Source organism: Bos taurus, chromosome 28 (assembly GCF_002263795.3).
Source record: "Bos taurus isolate L1 Dominette 01449 registration number 42190680 breed Hereford chromosome 28, ARS-UCD2.0, whole genome shotgun sequence".
NCBI classification, from domain to species: Eukaryota; Metazoa; Chordata; class Mammalia; order Artiodactyla; family Bovidae; genus Bos; species Bos taurus.
In genome coordinates, this window is record NC_037355.1 from 35,918,846 (window position 1) to 35,935,651 (window position 16,806).

The 16,806-nt window shown below is 49.3% G+C and overlaps 1 protein-coding gene across 3 annotated transcripts in view; it reads left to right on the forward strand.

Moving 5' to 3' along the window:
- The first annotated feature begins 4,679 nt into the window (after positions 1–4,679).
- The window catches only part of SH2D4B (SH2 domain containing 4B), an 86,865-nt gene continuing 74,738 nt past the window's right edge, over positions 4,680–16,806 (forward strand). Inside the window, exon 1 of one of the 3 annotated variants that reach the window (XM_059882685.1) lies at positions 4,680–5,256. In XM_059882685.1, the coding sequence (XP_059738668.1) occupies positions 5,073–5,256 (184 nt within the window). In that variant the 5' untranslated portion in view covers positions 4,680–5,072. Of the gene's footprint in view, positions 5,271–10,336; positions 11,398–16,806 lie in introns of those variants that run through there. The other 2 variants (XM_015461049.3, XM_059882684.1) reach the window with 2 other exon arrangements.

Sequence of the window (16,806 nt, forward strand, 5' to 3'; positions counted from 1 at the left end):
GTTTGGCTTGAAATTCTAGAAATGGATGAATTATTTGAGATTGTATTAGTTATGCTTCGCTGCATGACACATTACCCCAAAGTTCAGCAGCTTGAAATAGCACTTATACATCTTACATCCTGTCTGAGGGTCAGGAAACTAGGACCAGCTTGGCTGGGGGATGCTAGCTCAGGATCTCTCGTCAGGTGGCAGTGAAACTGTTGGCTGGGGCTGCAGTCTTATCTGACCAGATCCTCTGCCACTCACGTAACTGTTGGCAGGAGACTTCAGTTCCTTGACATGTAGGTTTTGTAACATGGTGTCCCCAGAGTGAATGCTGAGAGAGAGAGAAGAAAAGAGAGAGAGGAAGGGAGAGAACCCGAGGAGGAAGCAGAAAAATCTTTTATAACCTAATCTCAGAAGTGACAGATGATCACTTCTGGTGCATGCTATTATTGATCACACAGATGACCCTAGTATGTGTGAGAGAGACCACCCAAAGTCACAGATACCAGGTGTCCGGGATCATCGAGAACCATCTTGAAGGCTAATTAATACAGAGGTGGAGTGAACATGTTACGGTACTGCAGCTTTTCAATTGTGAATGCAGTGTGTCCCTGCTGCTGCTGCTGCTGCTAAGCCGCTTCAGTCGTGTCCGACTCTGTGCGACCCCATAGACAGCAGCCCACCAGGCTCCTCTGCCCATGGGATTTTCCAGGCAAGAGTACTGGAGTGGGGTGCCATTATACCAACTTAAATCCTCAGTGTGCTCTCAGCGAGGATATTCACTTTTTTTCACATAGGTCCACACAATGTTTGTTAAATTTATTCGCAGTGTTTCATATCTGGTTCCTATTGTGAACTGGATGTCTTTTAAGTGGCTGTTGCACTCATACAGGGACACTATTGATTTTTATGGCCATGATTTTTCAGGGGAGCTTAACAGGTAACAAAGCAGAAATTCCTCTAGACTGTCACTGAGCCTTTGGATCACAAAACAGAGACCAGATAAGATCTTAAATGTGCTCTTGGGACCAGTTTCCCCAAGTGACTGCGTGCCAGGGAGGTGGGAGGAGAATGTAAGGAAGGCCTTCCTGCAGTCCGTCTTTACGTGGGGCTCGGGGCAGCAGCAGCAGCAGGGCTGCCTGAAGTCAAGATGATGAGGTTCTCTGACCATGACTTGACCCTGCCTTTAAGGGAGCCCTGTGGTCAGGGCCTGGGGGGATAGCCAGGGCAAGTGGCCAGTCCACCTAATGCCCCAGAGACTTAGCCCATCTGCCCGCGACTTCCAGGTATGAATCTCCAATAGCATCTCCTCAGAGCCCTGTTCTGCAGCGTTTACACAGCCTCTGGTCGATTCCCACATGAATGTTCCATCATCCATTCTCATTTCTAGCAGCTACAGTGTTTATCCAGCACCTGCTGCACACCCAGCAGAGCTCTCAGCACCAGGGATCAGCAAAGCACCTGCCCTTGTGATGCTTGTTACAAGTAGGGAGAGAGAGACAACACCAAACCAACTGTAAAATAGTCTTTTACAGAGTAAGTGATACAGGAATAAATAGAGCAGAATAAGGGAGGCTTCCCCGGTGGCTGAGCAGTAAAGTTTCCATCTGCAATGCAGGAGATGCAGTAGACACTGGTTCAATCTCTGGGTTGGGAAGATCTCCTGGAGGAGGAAGTGGCAACCCACTCCAGTATTGTTAACTGGAAAATCTCATGGACAGAGGAGCCTGGTAGGCCACAGTCCATGGGGTCACAAAGAGTCGGACACGACTGAGCATACACGCAACCAAGGAAGGATTGGGAATATAGAGGGGCTAAAAATTTGAGCAAAGACTTGAAGGGGCTGAAGGAGCTAGCTGAGACCTGGGCAGAGGGAACAGCCAGTATAAGGGAGGGAGTGTGTATTTGTGGAAAGGTGAGAATGGGAGTGGTGGTTTACAGGGACTTTGCGGAGGTGGGAGGGGTGGCTGGGAGGAGGCAGATTCTGTAAGCCTTGGACTCTGAGTGAAACAGGAGCCACTGCAGGGTTTCAAGTAGAGGAATGACGTGATCTACACTTTAAAATGACTTTAGATGTAAGCAGATGCCTGATAGGAAACTCTGGGATAAGGAAATGCCCTCTCTTGTGCCCTTGGTCCCCACGGGCCATGCTGCTACAGTCCTCATCACCTCCCTCAGAGACTTTGGCCAGAGTCCGCTGACTTCTCCCAACCTCCTGCTCTTCTGTCTCAGAGAAATGTCTCCAAGTCCTTATGCAGCTTAGGAACCTCTGGTGACAGGAGGGATTATCCCTGCCAAGGTTCTAGCCTTCCTGCTAGGAAGGTCTGGCTTTGTCTGCATGTCCCTCTTTGGGGGTGGGTGCCAGTGTGGGCAAGACTGTGCATGTCCTGTCCCGTGTCCAGAGGCCAGTTTTCTTGGGGGCACATTTCAGCACTTCTCAAATATATTTATTTCACTCACAGGAATTATATATCTTACTCACTATATAAAACAATACAGGACGGACTAAAGTGGGCTTCCTCCCCCTTCCAACAAGAAAGCAAGGAACCATGTGTGTCTTCTTTCATATTCTTCCTTCGTTTATACGAAAACAATCAAACATAGAATTTTACAAATGGATTGCACCATGCACAATACTCTGTCACCTTTCCATTTTTCTGCGCTGGACATTTTCCTCGGCCAAAGCAGACATATAGACTCCATTCTTTGTGACAAGTGTCAGTGTTCCTCATTAGGCCACTCCCCACCCCACTGAGGGACATTCGGGTGGTTTCCAGTTACTTTCGTAAGAACATTGCCTGCGTGCACCCTGCCCCCAGAGGGAACTGCGTTAGCATGCAAAGTTAAACACATCACATCAGCCGATGAAAAATGAAAACAAAATAAAACCAGTTGGAAGGCGGTAAAAGGCCATGTGTAAATACCCCTGGGACTCCTCACCTGGTTCGTTTCCAGTCGCTGGGCGCTATCTCGGCAGGAACTGCCACAGGCTCCTTTGCTCTGCGCTGCCGCCGCCTTGGCGTCCGGGCTCTGGACCGCCGTCGTGTACCGGCGCAGCGCGCCAGCGGCGGGAAGGGGTCCACCTGCACGCAGATCCCGGGGCGTCCGGCGCGCTTGGCCGGTGCTAGCTGCTGGCTCTCCCTCTGGCTCTCCCACGGGCAGGCGCGCCCACTCCGATTGGCCGTCAGGGGGCGCTCCAGGCCGAGTCTAGCGGCCTCCCTCGCCCGGGGACCGCGACCGGCGGGCGGAAGCCAGGCCGGAGGTGGAGCGGGGAGCGGGGCCAGGCAACACCCACCCGCGCCGGCCCTAGCACGTCCTTCCGGAAACCCGATCCAGCCCGCGCCCCGGCCGCGCTCCACGCTCGGCCTCCTGCCCCACTGACCTGGGATAGCCAGGGAGCTCTTTGCCCGCTGGAACACAAAACGGGGCGCTAGCGTCGTCCTTCCCATTTGGCTACCACCCACCCTCTCTCAAACATATCACTCCCACAAGGATGACACTATCACCGCCCTGGCCAGAGGACCAGACCTCTTGCCGATGGCAACCGGCCCGTCCCAGCAGCCCTGTATTGTGCACGCTCTCTGCCCTCCCTGAATGGGGAGGAGAGAGAAGAGGGTGGCTGGCATCCAGAACTACAGCGCTGCATGGCAGGAGCCTGTGTGTGGGGCCTCCATAGTCTGGGTCCTACTGGGACAGGCCAGCCAGACCTGGGGGTGGGGCAGCCTGGCCCTCCATACTTCCTGTGACCCCCTGGGCATAATGAGCACCCACTCACACCTGGGTTCCATCACTCTGGGGTGCCTGATCCACCTTTAGTCCTCTTGGGGAGGGAAGAGGATGTGAAGGTTACCATCCGTCCCAGGCCATAGTGCCAAACTCTGTTTTCTCCTGCTCAGGCTACAAACCATCAAAATATTCATAGTATCTAGTGGATGTCAAATTTGAAAATTAGATGAAGTCCCCAGGTGGCAGCCTATGGAGTGGGTAGCCAGAGACAAGTCTCTTACCTTCTCTGAACCTGTTTCCTTGTCTGAACACAGGGGCAGCTGGGAGTAGCTCTGAGTGCTTGTTGGGGTGAACTTCGGATCTATTGCATGAGCAACACTATCCATCCTCATGGCCAAAGACAGATGAGCTCCCTCCAAGCAGAAAGCAACATCCCCCTCTGTCCAGGGCGCTTCACATTCAGGGCATGGAGAGCACAGAGAAAACACACTTGTATTGTTTGTGATCATGTCCAGATACTTGCAACAACAACAACAAAAGGACCAGCAGTGACCACAATTGACCCCAGACTGAGCCAGCCCATTCCAGGGGAAAGGGAGAGGATATCTGCCTCCTTCATGTCCTTGAATCCTGTGATCAAGCCCCTCCGGTGTCCCTACTGATTCCATTTGGCTTTCTTCCTTAACTGCAAGCCAGAAAGAAGGGCAGATCTCTTTTCCTCCAAGGCAGAGTGTTAGAAGCATTATCTTAGTAGGCCAACGTCCTGGAAAAGAGAAAGACTGGCAATGATGGAGCAACTAAAGCGAAAGACAGCAGCCGAGAAGCTCCTGGCTGGCTCCTCTGGCCTGTTTGATGTTGACTCAAAAGACATGGAATTCATTGGCAAACCTGCCTCCTCCTCCTCCTCTTACCTTTGGAGGAAAGATCGGTTCCTGGTTGGCTGGGGCAGTGTCATTGATACAGCTGGTGTCATCGTTACCTTCCACTAACAGATCACTCGACACCTGCTGGGCCAGGCAGGGCCAGGCCTGGGCATTGCTCGCAGAGCTGGAGGCTTTGACTCTTCCATCATCTGAGAGCCCAGGGGAGGCCACGACCCAGCCTCTTGGGGACCCAACAGAAGGACTAGACTGTTCCAGGCGCCGGATTGCCATTGCAGGTCTTGGCTGCCTCTTTCCTTCTAGCTGCCTGATCCCTGTTGTTGTCCCGAGCAGAGGAGATGAGTTCGTCGTCAGCTGGGAGCTGTGGCAGAGTGACAATGCTGCACGGAGAAGGGGCTCTGGGAGTGGCTGTGGCGTGAGGAGCCCGGGGTGAGGAGTGGCCTGGGGTGTCCTGCTGGCGTGCGCATCCCAGGCGCGGCCATGCTTCAGCAGATCCTGCATGACATGTACATCGACCCCGAGCTCCTCGCTGAGCTCAGCGATGTGCAGAAGCACATCCTCTTCTACAAAATGCGTGAGGAGCAGCTGAGACGCTGGAGGGAGCGTGAGGCTTGGGAGGCCCTGGCCCAGGTCGAGGGCCTCAGGCCCCCCAAGGTCAAGCGAGGTAGGTGGCTGGGAGTAACCAAAGGCCTGAGCCCTGGCCTCCTGGGAGATGGAAAAGTTGATAATATCAGGCTGCATTCTTTAAAATGTGTACTGATGTGATGAGGGTCAGGGGCTTGAAACCCTTGTTCTGTGAGCATCCTATCCCATTAGCCTGGGCGTCTGTCTTTTATGCAGGGCTCCAAGGCTGCACAGAGGACTGCCTGGGGACCCTGATGGCACGGACAGAGGGCAGGGTGCAGCGAAGACACTCCGTTCCTCCCTCCCTCGCGAGTGCAGCTCAGTGGCTCCAGCACGGTGCCCCGTGCCCCTCCTCCCTGTCCTGTGAGAGGATGCTTTGGGTTGTGCTGGAGCTCCACTGGGCCTCTGGACCTGCATTAAGCATGAGCAGCCCCAAAGGTAGTAGCAACTGCAGATGAGAAGCAAGGGTTCCACCCACATTTCAGGTAGTTGCCATGCAGTGATGTGCCAGCCACGGCTATGGACTGGGGCGCCTGTGAGCGAGGGCACATCTGAAGCAGGCAGGCTGCTGAGTTGTGCGGTACTCGAGACCCTGCTGGGGAGGGCACTGTATATGGGTGCTGCACTTTACCATTCACAAAACCCGTTTGTCTTCTCTCTCATTGGCTGCCCACAACAGCCCTCCTCTTAGCCTCTATACTGTGGGCCAGAGTGAGGTGTAGACTTGATCAGTTTGCAAGTTTTCAGTCTAGGATAAGGTTCTGCCTCTCGATAGACATACAGGCCCCTGAGTGACCTGGCTCCCTCTCTTCACTCCAGGCTCACCATTAGCCCCTGCCATGTTCTGCAGGCTGCACCTGCACCCATCTGGCCATCTTGCTGTAGCCTCTCTCTTTACACACATGATTCTTCTCTTGAGGAATGTTCTCCTGCCTTTGTCCTCCTGACAGACTCCTGCCTCTTGCAGTCTCTTGGGGATGCTCTTGGCACAGGAAGTACTTGCTCCTTGGTGACTGCTTGGACCCATCCCTGCCCTAGCACTTGGCACACTGTCAGTGTCTTTGATCCTTTGCTTGCTTGGCTCTCCCAGGGGACTCAAAGCTCCAGGAGTGAGATCATTCTCCATCCTGTCTTCCACCCTTGGGTCTAACACAGAGTTGTCATAGAGTATGAAATCCCCGTTTTGAGCAAGACGTGGTAGGACCCCAGGGAGGCAAAGCTGTGACTTGGCTGCCTGTGGCTCATGCCAAGGCTGGGACTGCACTGGCAGCTTCATCACTGCTGGTGAAAAAGACAGGCCACTTTCCTGCCCGACCCGCCCAGAGCCCTGGGGCCACATGTCATCGATACCGTGACTCTCCTGGGAGGAAGACAGATGCCTAAAACTTTAACTACAAAAATATTTTTACTACGATTTGTCACACGTTGACATCTACATTTTCATGCATAAATTATACATTAAGCTCATTTGGGTTTCTGGTGCAGAAGACTCTTTTCCAGATAGTTAATTTTCTGATTTATAAAGAATGGAGACGAGGAGGAGTGTGTGTATTCCAGGTCAGAATCCCGCTCAGATGTCAGCTCTTTTCTGCAGTCCCCGAGCTGTCTGGGAAGACCTCGGGGAAGCCCTGGGGGCAGGCTCAGCCCCAGAGGCTGAAGAGCTTCTTGGTATGGGTCTGGGTGCACATTGTCTGCTTCTTGTCCTGGAATCTTGATAAAGGGTTGCAACAAACATCCCACCTGTCCGAGACCTTTAATATTTACCATGTGCTTGCCCTCACTGAATGCCCCCATAGTCCTGTGATCCAGTCTCAGATGAGGAAGCCACAGCCCAATCCTCCAAAGTCACCTAGCTGCTAAAAATGGAGTCAGGATGAATATCCTGTGACTTTGACCATGGTCCAGTGACTGATGTTTTTCTATTCATTCACTTCTGAACTCAGTGCTTCAATTCAATGGATGGTCTGTGCGTGTATTCATTTGTTCATTCATTCATACCTTTAGCCAGCATTGCTAAGCTCTGATCTTGGTGAACTGGACAGAGCTTCAGCTCTTGAATCCATGGGTAAACAGATCAGATCCAAGAGAGCATGCCAACTGGAGTGTCAGGAGTGAGGCTTGGGAAAGAAGCAGCCATGGGGTGGCTCAGGGCAGGGTGTGTGGGCACAGGCTCTATCAGCTGGATCTTTTCCTTCCTTTCACAGACACTTCCTTCCCAGCTGGTGCCTCCCTCCCTCCAGTCTGTCCTGAAGGAAGCGCCTGCTGTGCCCTGTTGTACATGCCAGACTCTTGGGATCCCTGAGCACAGCTTAGTTCCCGTCAGCCTGGAATGACCTCAAACCTCCTCCTGCCTGTTGATCTCCCAAGTCCCATTGGTCCCTGGAGAACTCCATCCCACCCTCTCTCTTCTGAGGACACTTCTCAGCTCCTAGCAGGCCTGACCTTGCTGTCCTTAGGACTCAGGCAGGGCATGGTGCATCCTGACCCCGAGAACGTCTCAGCTTTCCAGTTGCACCTGCAGAGGGTAGGGATGAACACTGGTGATATGGATTATTCCGGTTTACAGAAACTCGGTGGTTGTTCTGGTCCTGGGAGGGTCCCCAGAAGTGAGCTGGGCTGAAAGAGGATGGTCATGGCTGGGCGCATCTCACTCCCCTGATCATGCAGGTGTGTCTTTTTGGTTTAGCTTTGTACTTTGCTGAGACGCTTCTGGTGTTCTGCCCTGTTGTAGAAGGTACAGACCCTTAGCCTATGTTGTTTTCCCATTTCCCATCATATTTGCTAGTTTTTCATGTTTCTGGCAAAATTGATGTCTGATGGAAAATTGTGTTGTTTGTTGAGACTCTGGGAAGGCGTGTTACATTACATTCTGCTAGATTTAAGCCACAGCCATCAAGCATGATGGTGACTGCAGCTCCTCACATGTGATGTGGGTTCTTGCAGCCTTCACAACCTCCTGGCCCTTTCTGGGTTTTCTTGGGGCTAGAGCTGTGTGTCACCTGGAACACTGGATTCAGGACACATGTGTTCCTACTGCTGCGGTGACCCAGGAAGCCTCTCCACCTGGTCTTGCTGGTTCTGGCCACGATTGGCAGTCCCTGTCAGTGTTAAATTGGTTTCTCCGTGACCATCTCCTTATCTGTCTGGACATCCTCTTCCTGGGGTCCAGACCTCTTCCCCCACTCTCCTTCCTGCTCTCTCCTTTCATGTGGCTGACATTGGCCACACTGCAAGCCAGACCTGCAGCCTCACGGAAGTGCCTTATTCTCAACCACCCAGCCAGCCTTGTGCCTGCCCCTCAGTCTGGCCTATGGGAGACTGTAGGTCTGGCTGTCCAGCCCCTACTGCTTCCGTTCCCCAAGGGTCAAGAGGCAGCTCCCACCTGTTAGGCCCACCTCTCTCTGTCCTCCCATCCTATGCCACTCCTACAAGCAGCCCTGACCTGGGGCTAGAGGGAGACACCCGATCCAGCATCCCGTCTGAGCTCTCAGCCATTCCCACTGCACATCTGCCCTGGACTTGGTGCCCAGGTGGGCCTGGTCCATGCTCTAATGAAACTTGTGGGACACAGTCTTTCTCCCTGGACATCCACCTTGTCTCTGTTTCCTGGGAACCTTCCAGTAACCATGGCAACCTCACCTGCTGGGCCTAGACCCTCCTAGCCTCAGTGTGTTCCCTTTCCGGGCGTGGGAACCTGTACTAGCCTGCAGACATTCCCAATGCATCCATCTTCTCAGTGGTCCCCCTGTCTCAGGCTCATGCCCTGTGACCTTTCTCTGCAGAGTAGCCAAAGTGCCCTTTCAACACACTAAGCTCAGGGACCTCCGTGCCCCAGTGGCTTCCATCCACTCAAAGGAACACAAATGCTTCTTGAGGGCCTCTACCCATTCTCCAACCCAGTTTCTCCCTCTTTGGAGTCCCTCTGCGCGGAATGCTCTTTTCCCAAATCCTCATGAGCCTGGGTTCTCCCCTCTGTTCATTTCTCAGTTAAATGTTGAGCTCTTCACTGACTCTTTGCCCTTAAGGAGCCCCACCCTTGTCTTTATTATAACATCCAGCCTGACTTCCCTCAAAGCACTTTACCTCATCTGAAAGTATCATTTTTCTTTTTTTGTGTGGTAAAATATACACAACATAACAGAGAAGGCAATGGCACCCCACTCCAGTACTCTTGCCTGGAAAATCCCATGGATAGAGGAGCCTGGTGGGCTGCAGTCCATGGGGTCGCTAAGAGTGGGACTCGACTGAGCGACTTTCCTTTCACTTTTCACTTTCATGCATTGGAGAAGGCAGTGGCAACCCACTCCAGTGTTCTTGCATGGAGAATCCTAGGGATGGGGAAGCTTGGTGGGCTTCCGTCTATGGGGTCACACAGAGTTGGACACGACTGACGCAACTTAGCAGCAGCAGCAGCATACACAACATAAAGGTTACTATTTTAACCATTTTAAAGTGTGCAGTTCAGTGACGTTTAGAATATTGTGCAACCACCACCCACGTCATGTACATCACCCCAGAAGGAAAGCCCATATCCATTACTCGGTCATTCCCCATCCTTCCCTCCCACAGCCCCTGGCAAGCACTGATCTGCTTTCTGTCCCTGTGAATCTGCCTTGGAGGTTATCGTCTTCTTTTTCCCTCACGTCTGTTTGCTTGTGTACAGTCTGTCTCCTCCATTAGCCTGCATGTGCCGTGTCAGCATGGCTGGGGCTGCGCCGTGTCCATCCTAGCAAGTGAAGAAAACCTGAGGATTGTGGTTGGGGCCAGCTGTGGGCGGGGAGCAGCTGAGACCCTGGTGTGCTTGGTGTGTCAGAGGGGCTTGACTGAGGAGACAGGTATTAAAGGATTTCTCTTTTGAGTAGAAGGCTGTGAGTTGTGGGATTCCCAGGTGACTCAGTGATAAATCTGCCTGCCACGCAGGAGACATGGGCTTGATCCCTGGATTGGGAAGATCCCCTGGAGAAGGAAATGGCAAACCATTCCAGGATTCTTGCCTAGGAAATCCCATGGACAGAGGAGCCTGGTGGGCTGTAGTCTGCGGGTTCACACAGAGTCGGACATGACTGAGCGACTGAGCACGCATGCGCACATGACTGAGCGACTGAGCACGCACGCGCACGGTGTGAGCTGTGCAGTGTGACCTCTCCCCTAGACGTTGAAAATCTTCAGTAGAAGTCTAACAGTCTCAGTATACTTGTGTTTCGTGATATATATTGTAGAAGCTGAACTATAGTCTGTAATATATGAAAAGTGTTAGTCACTCGGTCGTATCTGACTCTTTGTGACCCCGTGGACGTAGCCCATCAGGCTCCTCTGTTCCTGTAATTCTCCAGGCAAGAATACTGGAGAGGGTAGCCATTCCCTTCCCCAGGGACCTTCCCCACCGAGGGACTGAACCCCAGTCTCCTCCATTGCCCGTGGATCGTTTACCACCCGAGCCGCCAAGTGGTGGGAATTCTGTCACCTTTTCACTCGTACTTACAACTCATTTCCTTCTCATTTCTTTTTTTTTTTTTTTTAACATACAATTCACCATTTTATTTTTAAAATTCCTTTTAGGCTTTACATTTTGGGTCTATGATCCATTTGAGTTAATCTTTGTATGTGGTGCAAGATGTGACCAGTTGTTGCTGTAATTTTGCATAGAGGTGTTCTTTTCTAGCCACGTTGGTTGCTCTGTCCTGCATACCTTGTGGGACCTTAGCTCACCAGATCAGAGATCAGTCGCTCAGTCGTGTCCGACTCTTTGCGACCCCATGAATCGCAGCACACCAGGCCTCCCTGTCTATCACCAACTCCCGGAGTTCACTCAGACTCACGTCCATCGAGTCAGTGATGCCATCCAGCCATCTCATCCTCTGTCGTCCCCTTCTCCTCCTGCCCCCAATCCCTCCCAGCATCAGAGTCTTCTCCAATGAGTCAACTGGTGGCCAAAGTACTGGAGTTTCAGCTTTAGTATCATTCCTTCCAAAGAAATCCCAGGGCTGATCTTCAGAATGGACTGGTTGGATCTCCTTGCAGTCCAAGGGACTCTCAAGAGTCTTCTCCAACACTACAGTTCAAAATCATCAAATCTTCGGTGCTCAGCCTTCTTCACAGTCCAACTCTCACATCCATACATGACCACGTCAAACCCACACCCCTTGCATTGGAAGGCGGAGTCTTAACCACTGGACGCTGGGTAAGCCCTTCCTTCTCATTTCTTGTTTTAGGGTTTTGACTTCGATTTTTAGGTTGACTGACTCTGCTTTTTTCCTTTGCATCTGCCTAGTGTTCATTTCCTTGTATCTTTTCTTTCCCCCTCATTTGATACTACCGTTTTTTTTTTAAGGGAGTCGACTGAAAAGTGTATATTAAATAGCGTATATTCGTTTAAAGCTTTAAAAATATATACTTGAACCCATTTTATCTTTATCAGGAATGATAAAGATAAAATATCCTTGTTTTTTATTTTAATATCCCTCTCCATGGTTTTGTTGGTATAATCAAGAATTTTGGGTTGATTTTGTTTAGTTATCTCTCAAGACTTATTTTTTATGCCAATAGTGGTTCTATAATCAAGTCATAACAACAATAATTACTTGGACACTAACTCCACTTTGTACTGCTAGTTCTCCACATTTTTTCCTCTGAGGGGAAAGTGAGAAATATTTTATCCCCTCTCTGTGCCCCCTTGTACAAATGATTTGGCCAACCCAGCAGCATACCATTCATTGTTTGGATTCTCAGCACATCACACAGAAGTTATTAAACATCAAGGGAAATCCGTGTTTGAAGCTGTCTCCTGTCCCATCCCTGTTCTTGCTGTCATATGCAGTTGGCATGCTGATTTTCTTCAACTCCCTTTTTAAATTTCTCTCTTAGTTCCAACAGTTTTCCAGTAGCTCCACTTAGAGGACAGTGAGTATGTAGGAACGCTGGGAAATCAAGGGCATGGAAGCCCTGGATTTGGGGACTGTAACTCTTTGGGGTGTCACTCTGCTTCCCCTCATCTGGGATGAGGCAGGGGCTTTCTGGGTGGCAGTGAGGCTGAAGTGCACAAAGTTCTCACGCTGGCTCTGGCCGGGGGCCTCTGCAGCCCCCTGGCTCTCTCCCTGTCCTCCTGGCCTTCCCTGAGCCCAATGCCAGGGTTCTGACAGAGGCAGCTCTGTCAGAGCCCTCGGCTCCCTGTCTCCAGCATTTGCAGAAGCTGCAAAACTACAGACTCACCAGGTAGGCAGTGGGAGGAGCCAGGCAGAAGCTGTTGTGAGAGGATGTGGGGGCATGGCCTTAATCGCTTCTGGTGCCCAGCAGGTGTGGGTGTCCTCAGGGGTGAGGGTGCAGTCTTGTTGAATGTGGACAGAGGTCAGCCTTAGACAGAGCCCTTAACTGTCAGCTCTGAGCATCCTGGATATGGCAGACAACTGAAGGTATGGCCTTGTCCCACTGAAGGTTTTAGGGAAGGGGGCCTGAAGGAGCCCTCTGTTCCTCCTGGAATGGAGGCTCAGGTTCTGGAGGCTAAGGAGGAAGGCCCAGGATTGCAGGAAGAATGAGGCCTCAGAGTAGCTTCTTTCTCTGGAATGAAGGTGAACTCACCTAGATGGAATGTCTCACCCATCCTGGGCCCATGAAGTGCCTGTTTATCTCACCCCCTTAGGGACCTGAGGTTGGGTCCTTTGTGTTTCAAGAAATCTAAGATGGGCAATTGAAGAGTTACAGCCCCCAAATCCAGGGCTTCCAAGCCCCTGATTCCCCAATGTTCCTACAAACTCATTGCCTTTAAGTGGATCTACTGAAAAACTGTTGAACCTAACAGAGAAATCTAAAAAGGGAGTTGAAGAAAATCAGCATGCCCACCTTAGATTCATGAAATCTAAGATGCCAGAGCTTGAAAGACACACTATTTTTATATACTGCTAAGAAAGCTGTAAGTGAAACCATGATACACCATTGTTTATAAGACACATCCTGATTTCAGAAACTTTTAAGATGTGTGTCGTCAAATTAACAAAATAGGTTATTATCTCTGTTTGAATTGAGGTAGAGTTAGAATCCGGGTCCAGGTTTGTTGGGGCTCCAGGTCCCCACACTTGAGTGCACAGCATCTTCCTCCTTCTCACAGCTACTCTTATGGTGAAACAACATATTCCAGGTGACTAAAGACCAATGCAGAAAAAACAAAAACAAAATTCTAGAAGTAATCGAGGAAAAAATGAGAGCATATTGGGGAGAGTGAAGGCTTTCTTAAAATAAGACACAACAAGAAAAATAAGGAAAATAAAGATAAATATGACTAAATTTTTAAAATCTTTATAAAAGGTACCAAACTGAGTTTAAAAAGAAAAACAGGAGAGATAAATGAGAGGAAAATATTTGCAACATTTGTAACAGGCAAAGGACTTGTATCCAGAGATGAAAGAAACTTCCCCAGTCAGCAAAAGAAAAATAGTAGAAAAATGGAGGAAAGATATGAACAAGCCATTCACAAGAGGGAAATTTCAAATCCACAATGACCATGAGGAAAGGTCTTCAGCATCACTAGTAAAGTATGTCATTGCCAATTAAAACAATAATACTGGCAAAAGTTAAAGAAGTTTGATAGTAGTAATGTTGACGGGGATCCTCCTACAAGGCTGCTGCTGCTGATGCTAAGTCGCTTTAGTCGTGTCTGACTCTGTGCGACCGCATGCACGGCTGCCCACCAGGCTTCCTCGCCCCTGGGATTCTCCAGGCAGGAATACTGGAGTGGGTTGCCATTTCCTTCTCCAATGCATGAAAGTGAAAAGGGAAAGTGAAGTTACTCAGTCGTGTCCGACTCTTAGAGACCCCATGGACTGCAGCCTACCAGGCTCCTCCGTCGTGGAATTTTCCAGGCAAGAGTACTGGAGTGGGGTGCCATTGCCTTCTCCGCCTACAGGGCTAAGGAGGGACATATAAAGAGGGAGAGAGTTTCTGCAAGTACCTGAAGAGCTTGGCCCACAAGGATGGGATTCTCTTGCCTGCCTACCCCTCACCATTTTCCTGGATGCTGCCAAGAGCTCATGGGCTGTATATTTTTCTCTAGGTAAAAAAAAAGTTTTTTGGAGTGTAGATGATTTACAGTGCTGTGTTAATTTCAGGTGTACAGCAAAGTGAATCAGTTATGCACACACATATATCCACTTTTCTTAAAAGATTCTTCTCCCACACAGGGCATTACAGAGTGTTGAGCAGAGTTCCCTGTGCTCTACAATAGACCCTTATTAGTTATCCATTTTATATATAGGAATGTGTATGTCAGTTCCAGTCTCCCAGTTTACCCCACCCCCTCTTTCTTCCCTGGTAACTGTAAGTTTATTTCCTGCAGCCCAGGGACTGATTAAACAGATGGAGTTTTGCTCAACTCTGGCTTCTCCTGCCTGCTGCAGGACCCCAGCTGGGCATGCCAGGCTGAGCTGCTCGGGTTGTATTTTCTCCTCTTGCTTGAGAGGTGTTCATGCCTGCCACCTCCCTTCTTCCCTGTCCACCTCACTGCCTCCTCTTCCACCCGGAGGTCAGCAGGGGCAGTTTCTGAGAAAGGCCACCACCTGGTTATCTCGTGACTCCCTGTAACCTGACGCCAGGTCTCAACTCTCCTTAGTGGAGTCATGCTGAAGTAGCAGGTTGCAGGCAGCTGCCGGCCCCTCTGTTATCTCTCGGAGTGGCTAGTAGCATCACTGCTTTCCAGGTTTTCTCACATTAAAAACTAGCAAAGCTTCCTAGGATTCTCTCATTTGAAACCAGATTCTGCATTTAGCTTTGGGGTTTAAATTCTTCAGGTGCATTTCCACACCTGTTTCCCGCCTGTCCTTTCAAAATGACATGATTCGGGGCCTCAGGGAGCATTTATTTTTATCTTACCATCGCATGGATATGCTTATTATCTGGCCACCATGGTTGGGTTCCCTATACATTCCATAAATGATTTCAAACGTTTAAAACTTGTTGTTTCTTTTATAATGGCTGAGAATGTAGTCTATCCAGGTGAGTGCTCTGTGTGCACTCGAAAGAAAGTGTTCCATTATAGTGTGGACTGTTCTATAGTTGTCGGTTAGGTTAAGTTTGTCCATTTCTTGTTTAGACTTCTGTACCTTAACTAATTTTTAAAATTACCTTGTCAAATAATTACCAGGAGAGTTTTTCTTGTTGTTGTTGTCCAGAACAACTTTATTGAGACATAATTCATAAACCATACAAGTCACTAGTACCCTCCAGGCCCCTTTATCCCTGCTCCAGCCTTTAGTAACCACTAATCTTCTTTAGGGGCTTCCCAGGTGGTGCTAGTGGTAAAGAACTTGGCTGCCAATGCAGGAGACATAAGAGACACAGGTCCGATCCCTGGGTTGGGAAGATCCCCTGGAGGAGGGCATGGCAACCCACTCCAATATTCTTGCCTGGAGAATCCCATGGATAGAGGAGCCTGGCGGGCTACAGTCTATAGGGCTGCAAAGAGTCAGACATGACTGAAGTGACTTAGCATGCAGTCTTCTTTAGGTCTCTGGATTTCCCTATTCTGGACTTTCATATGGATGGAATAATATAATATGTGGACTTTCGTGACTGGCTTCCTGCACTTAGCATAATGTTTTCAAGGTCCATCCACAATGTAGCATATATCCGTATGTCATTCTTTTTATGGCTGAATAAGGTTCCATTATATGAATGTATCACATTTTGTTTATCCATTCATCTCTTAAAGGATATTTGGGTTTTCACTTTTGACTATTGTGAATAATGCTTCTGTAAACACTCATGTGCAAGTTTCTGAGTGGATGTATGTTTTCATTTCTCTTGGGTGTGTAGCTATGAGTGGGACTGCCAGATCTTCTGATAACTTTATGTTTAATAACTTGGGGAATTGTAGATTGTTTTCCAAAACAGTTGCACCATTTTAATGTTCCACAAGCAGTGGGTAAGAGCTCCAATTTCTCCACACCCTCACCAATACTCGTTATTATTTATCTTTTTGGTTAAATCCATCCTGGGAGGTGTGAAGTGTTATGTCATTGTGGTTTTGGTTTGTGTTTTCCTGATGAGTAAAGATGTTGAGCATCTTTTCTTGTGCCTATTGGACACCTGTATATCTTCTTTAGAGAAATGTCTAGATCCTTTGCCCATTTTTTGACTGAATTGTCCTTTTATTATTGAGTTGTAAGAATTTTTATGTACTCCAGACACAAGTTCTTTATCAGATATATGATCTGCAAATATTTACTCCCACTCCTTGAGCTGCCCTTTTACTGTCTTGATGGTGTCCTTTGAAAAACAAAAGTTTTAAGTATCAAATTTTGATGACATCCAAATCGTATATATGTTTTTTGCTGTTTATGCGTTTGGTGTCATATCTAAGAAACCACTGTCTAATTTAAGATTATGAAGATTTATGCCTATATCTATATTTTCAAATTTGTTAATACGGAATAGTATATGATATTCTCTTTTATTTATTTATTTGGTTTTGTCTGTGCTGGGTCTTTGTTCCTGCTGCCAGCTTTCTCTAGTTGCAGAGAGTGAGGGCTCCTCTTTGTTGTGGTTGGCAGGCTCTCGATGTGGTGGTTTCTTTTTTTGCAGAGCACAGGCTCCAGGGTGTGCA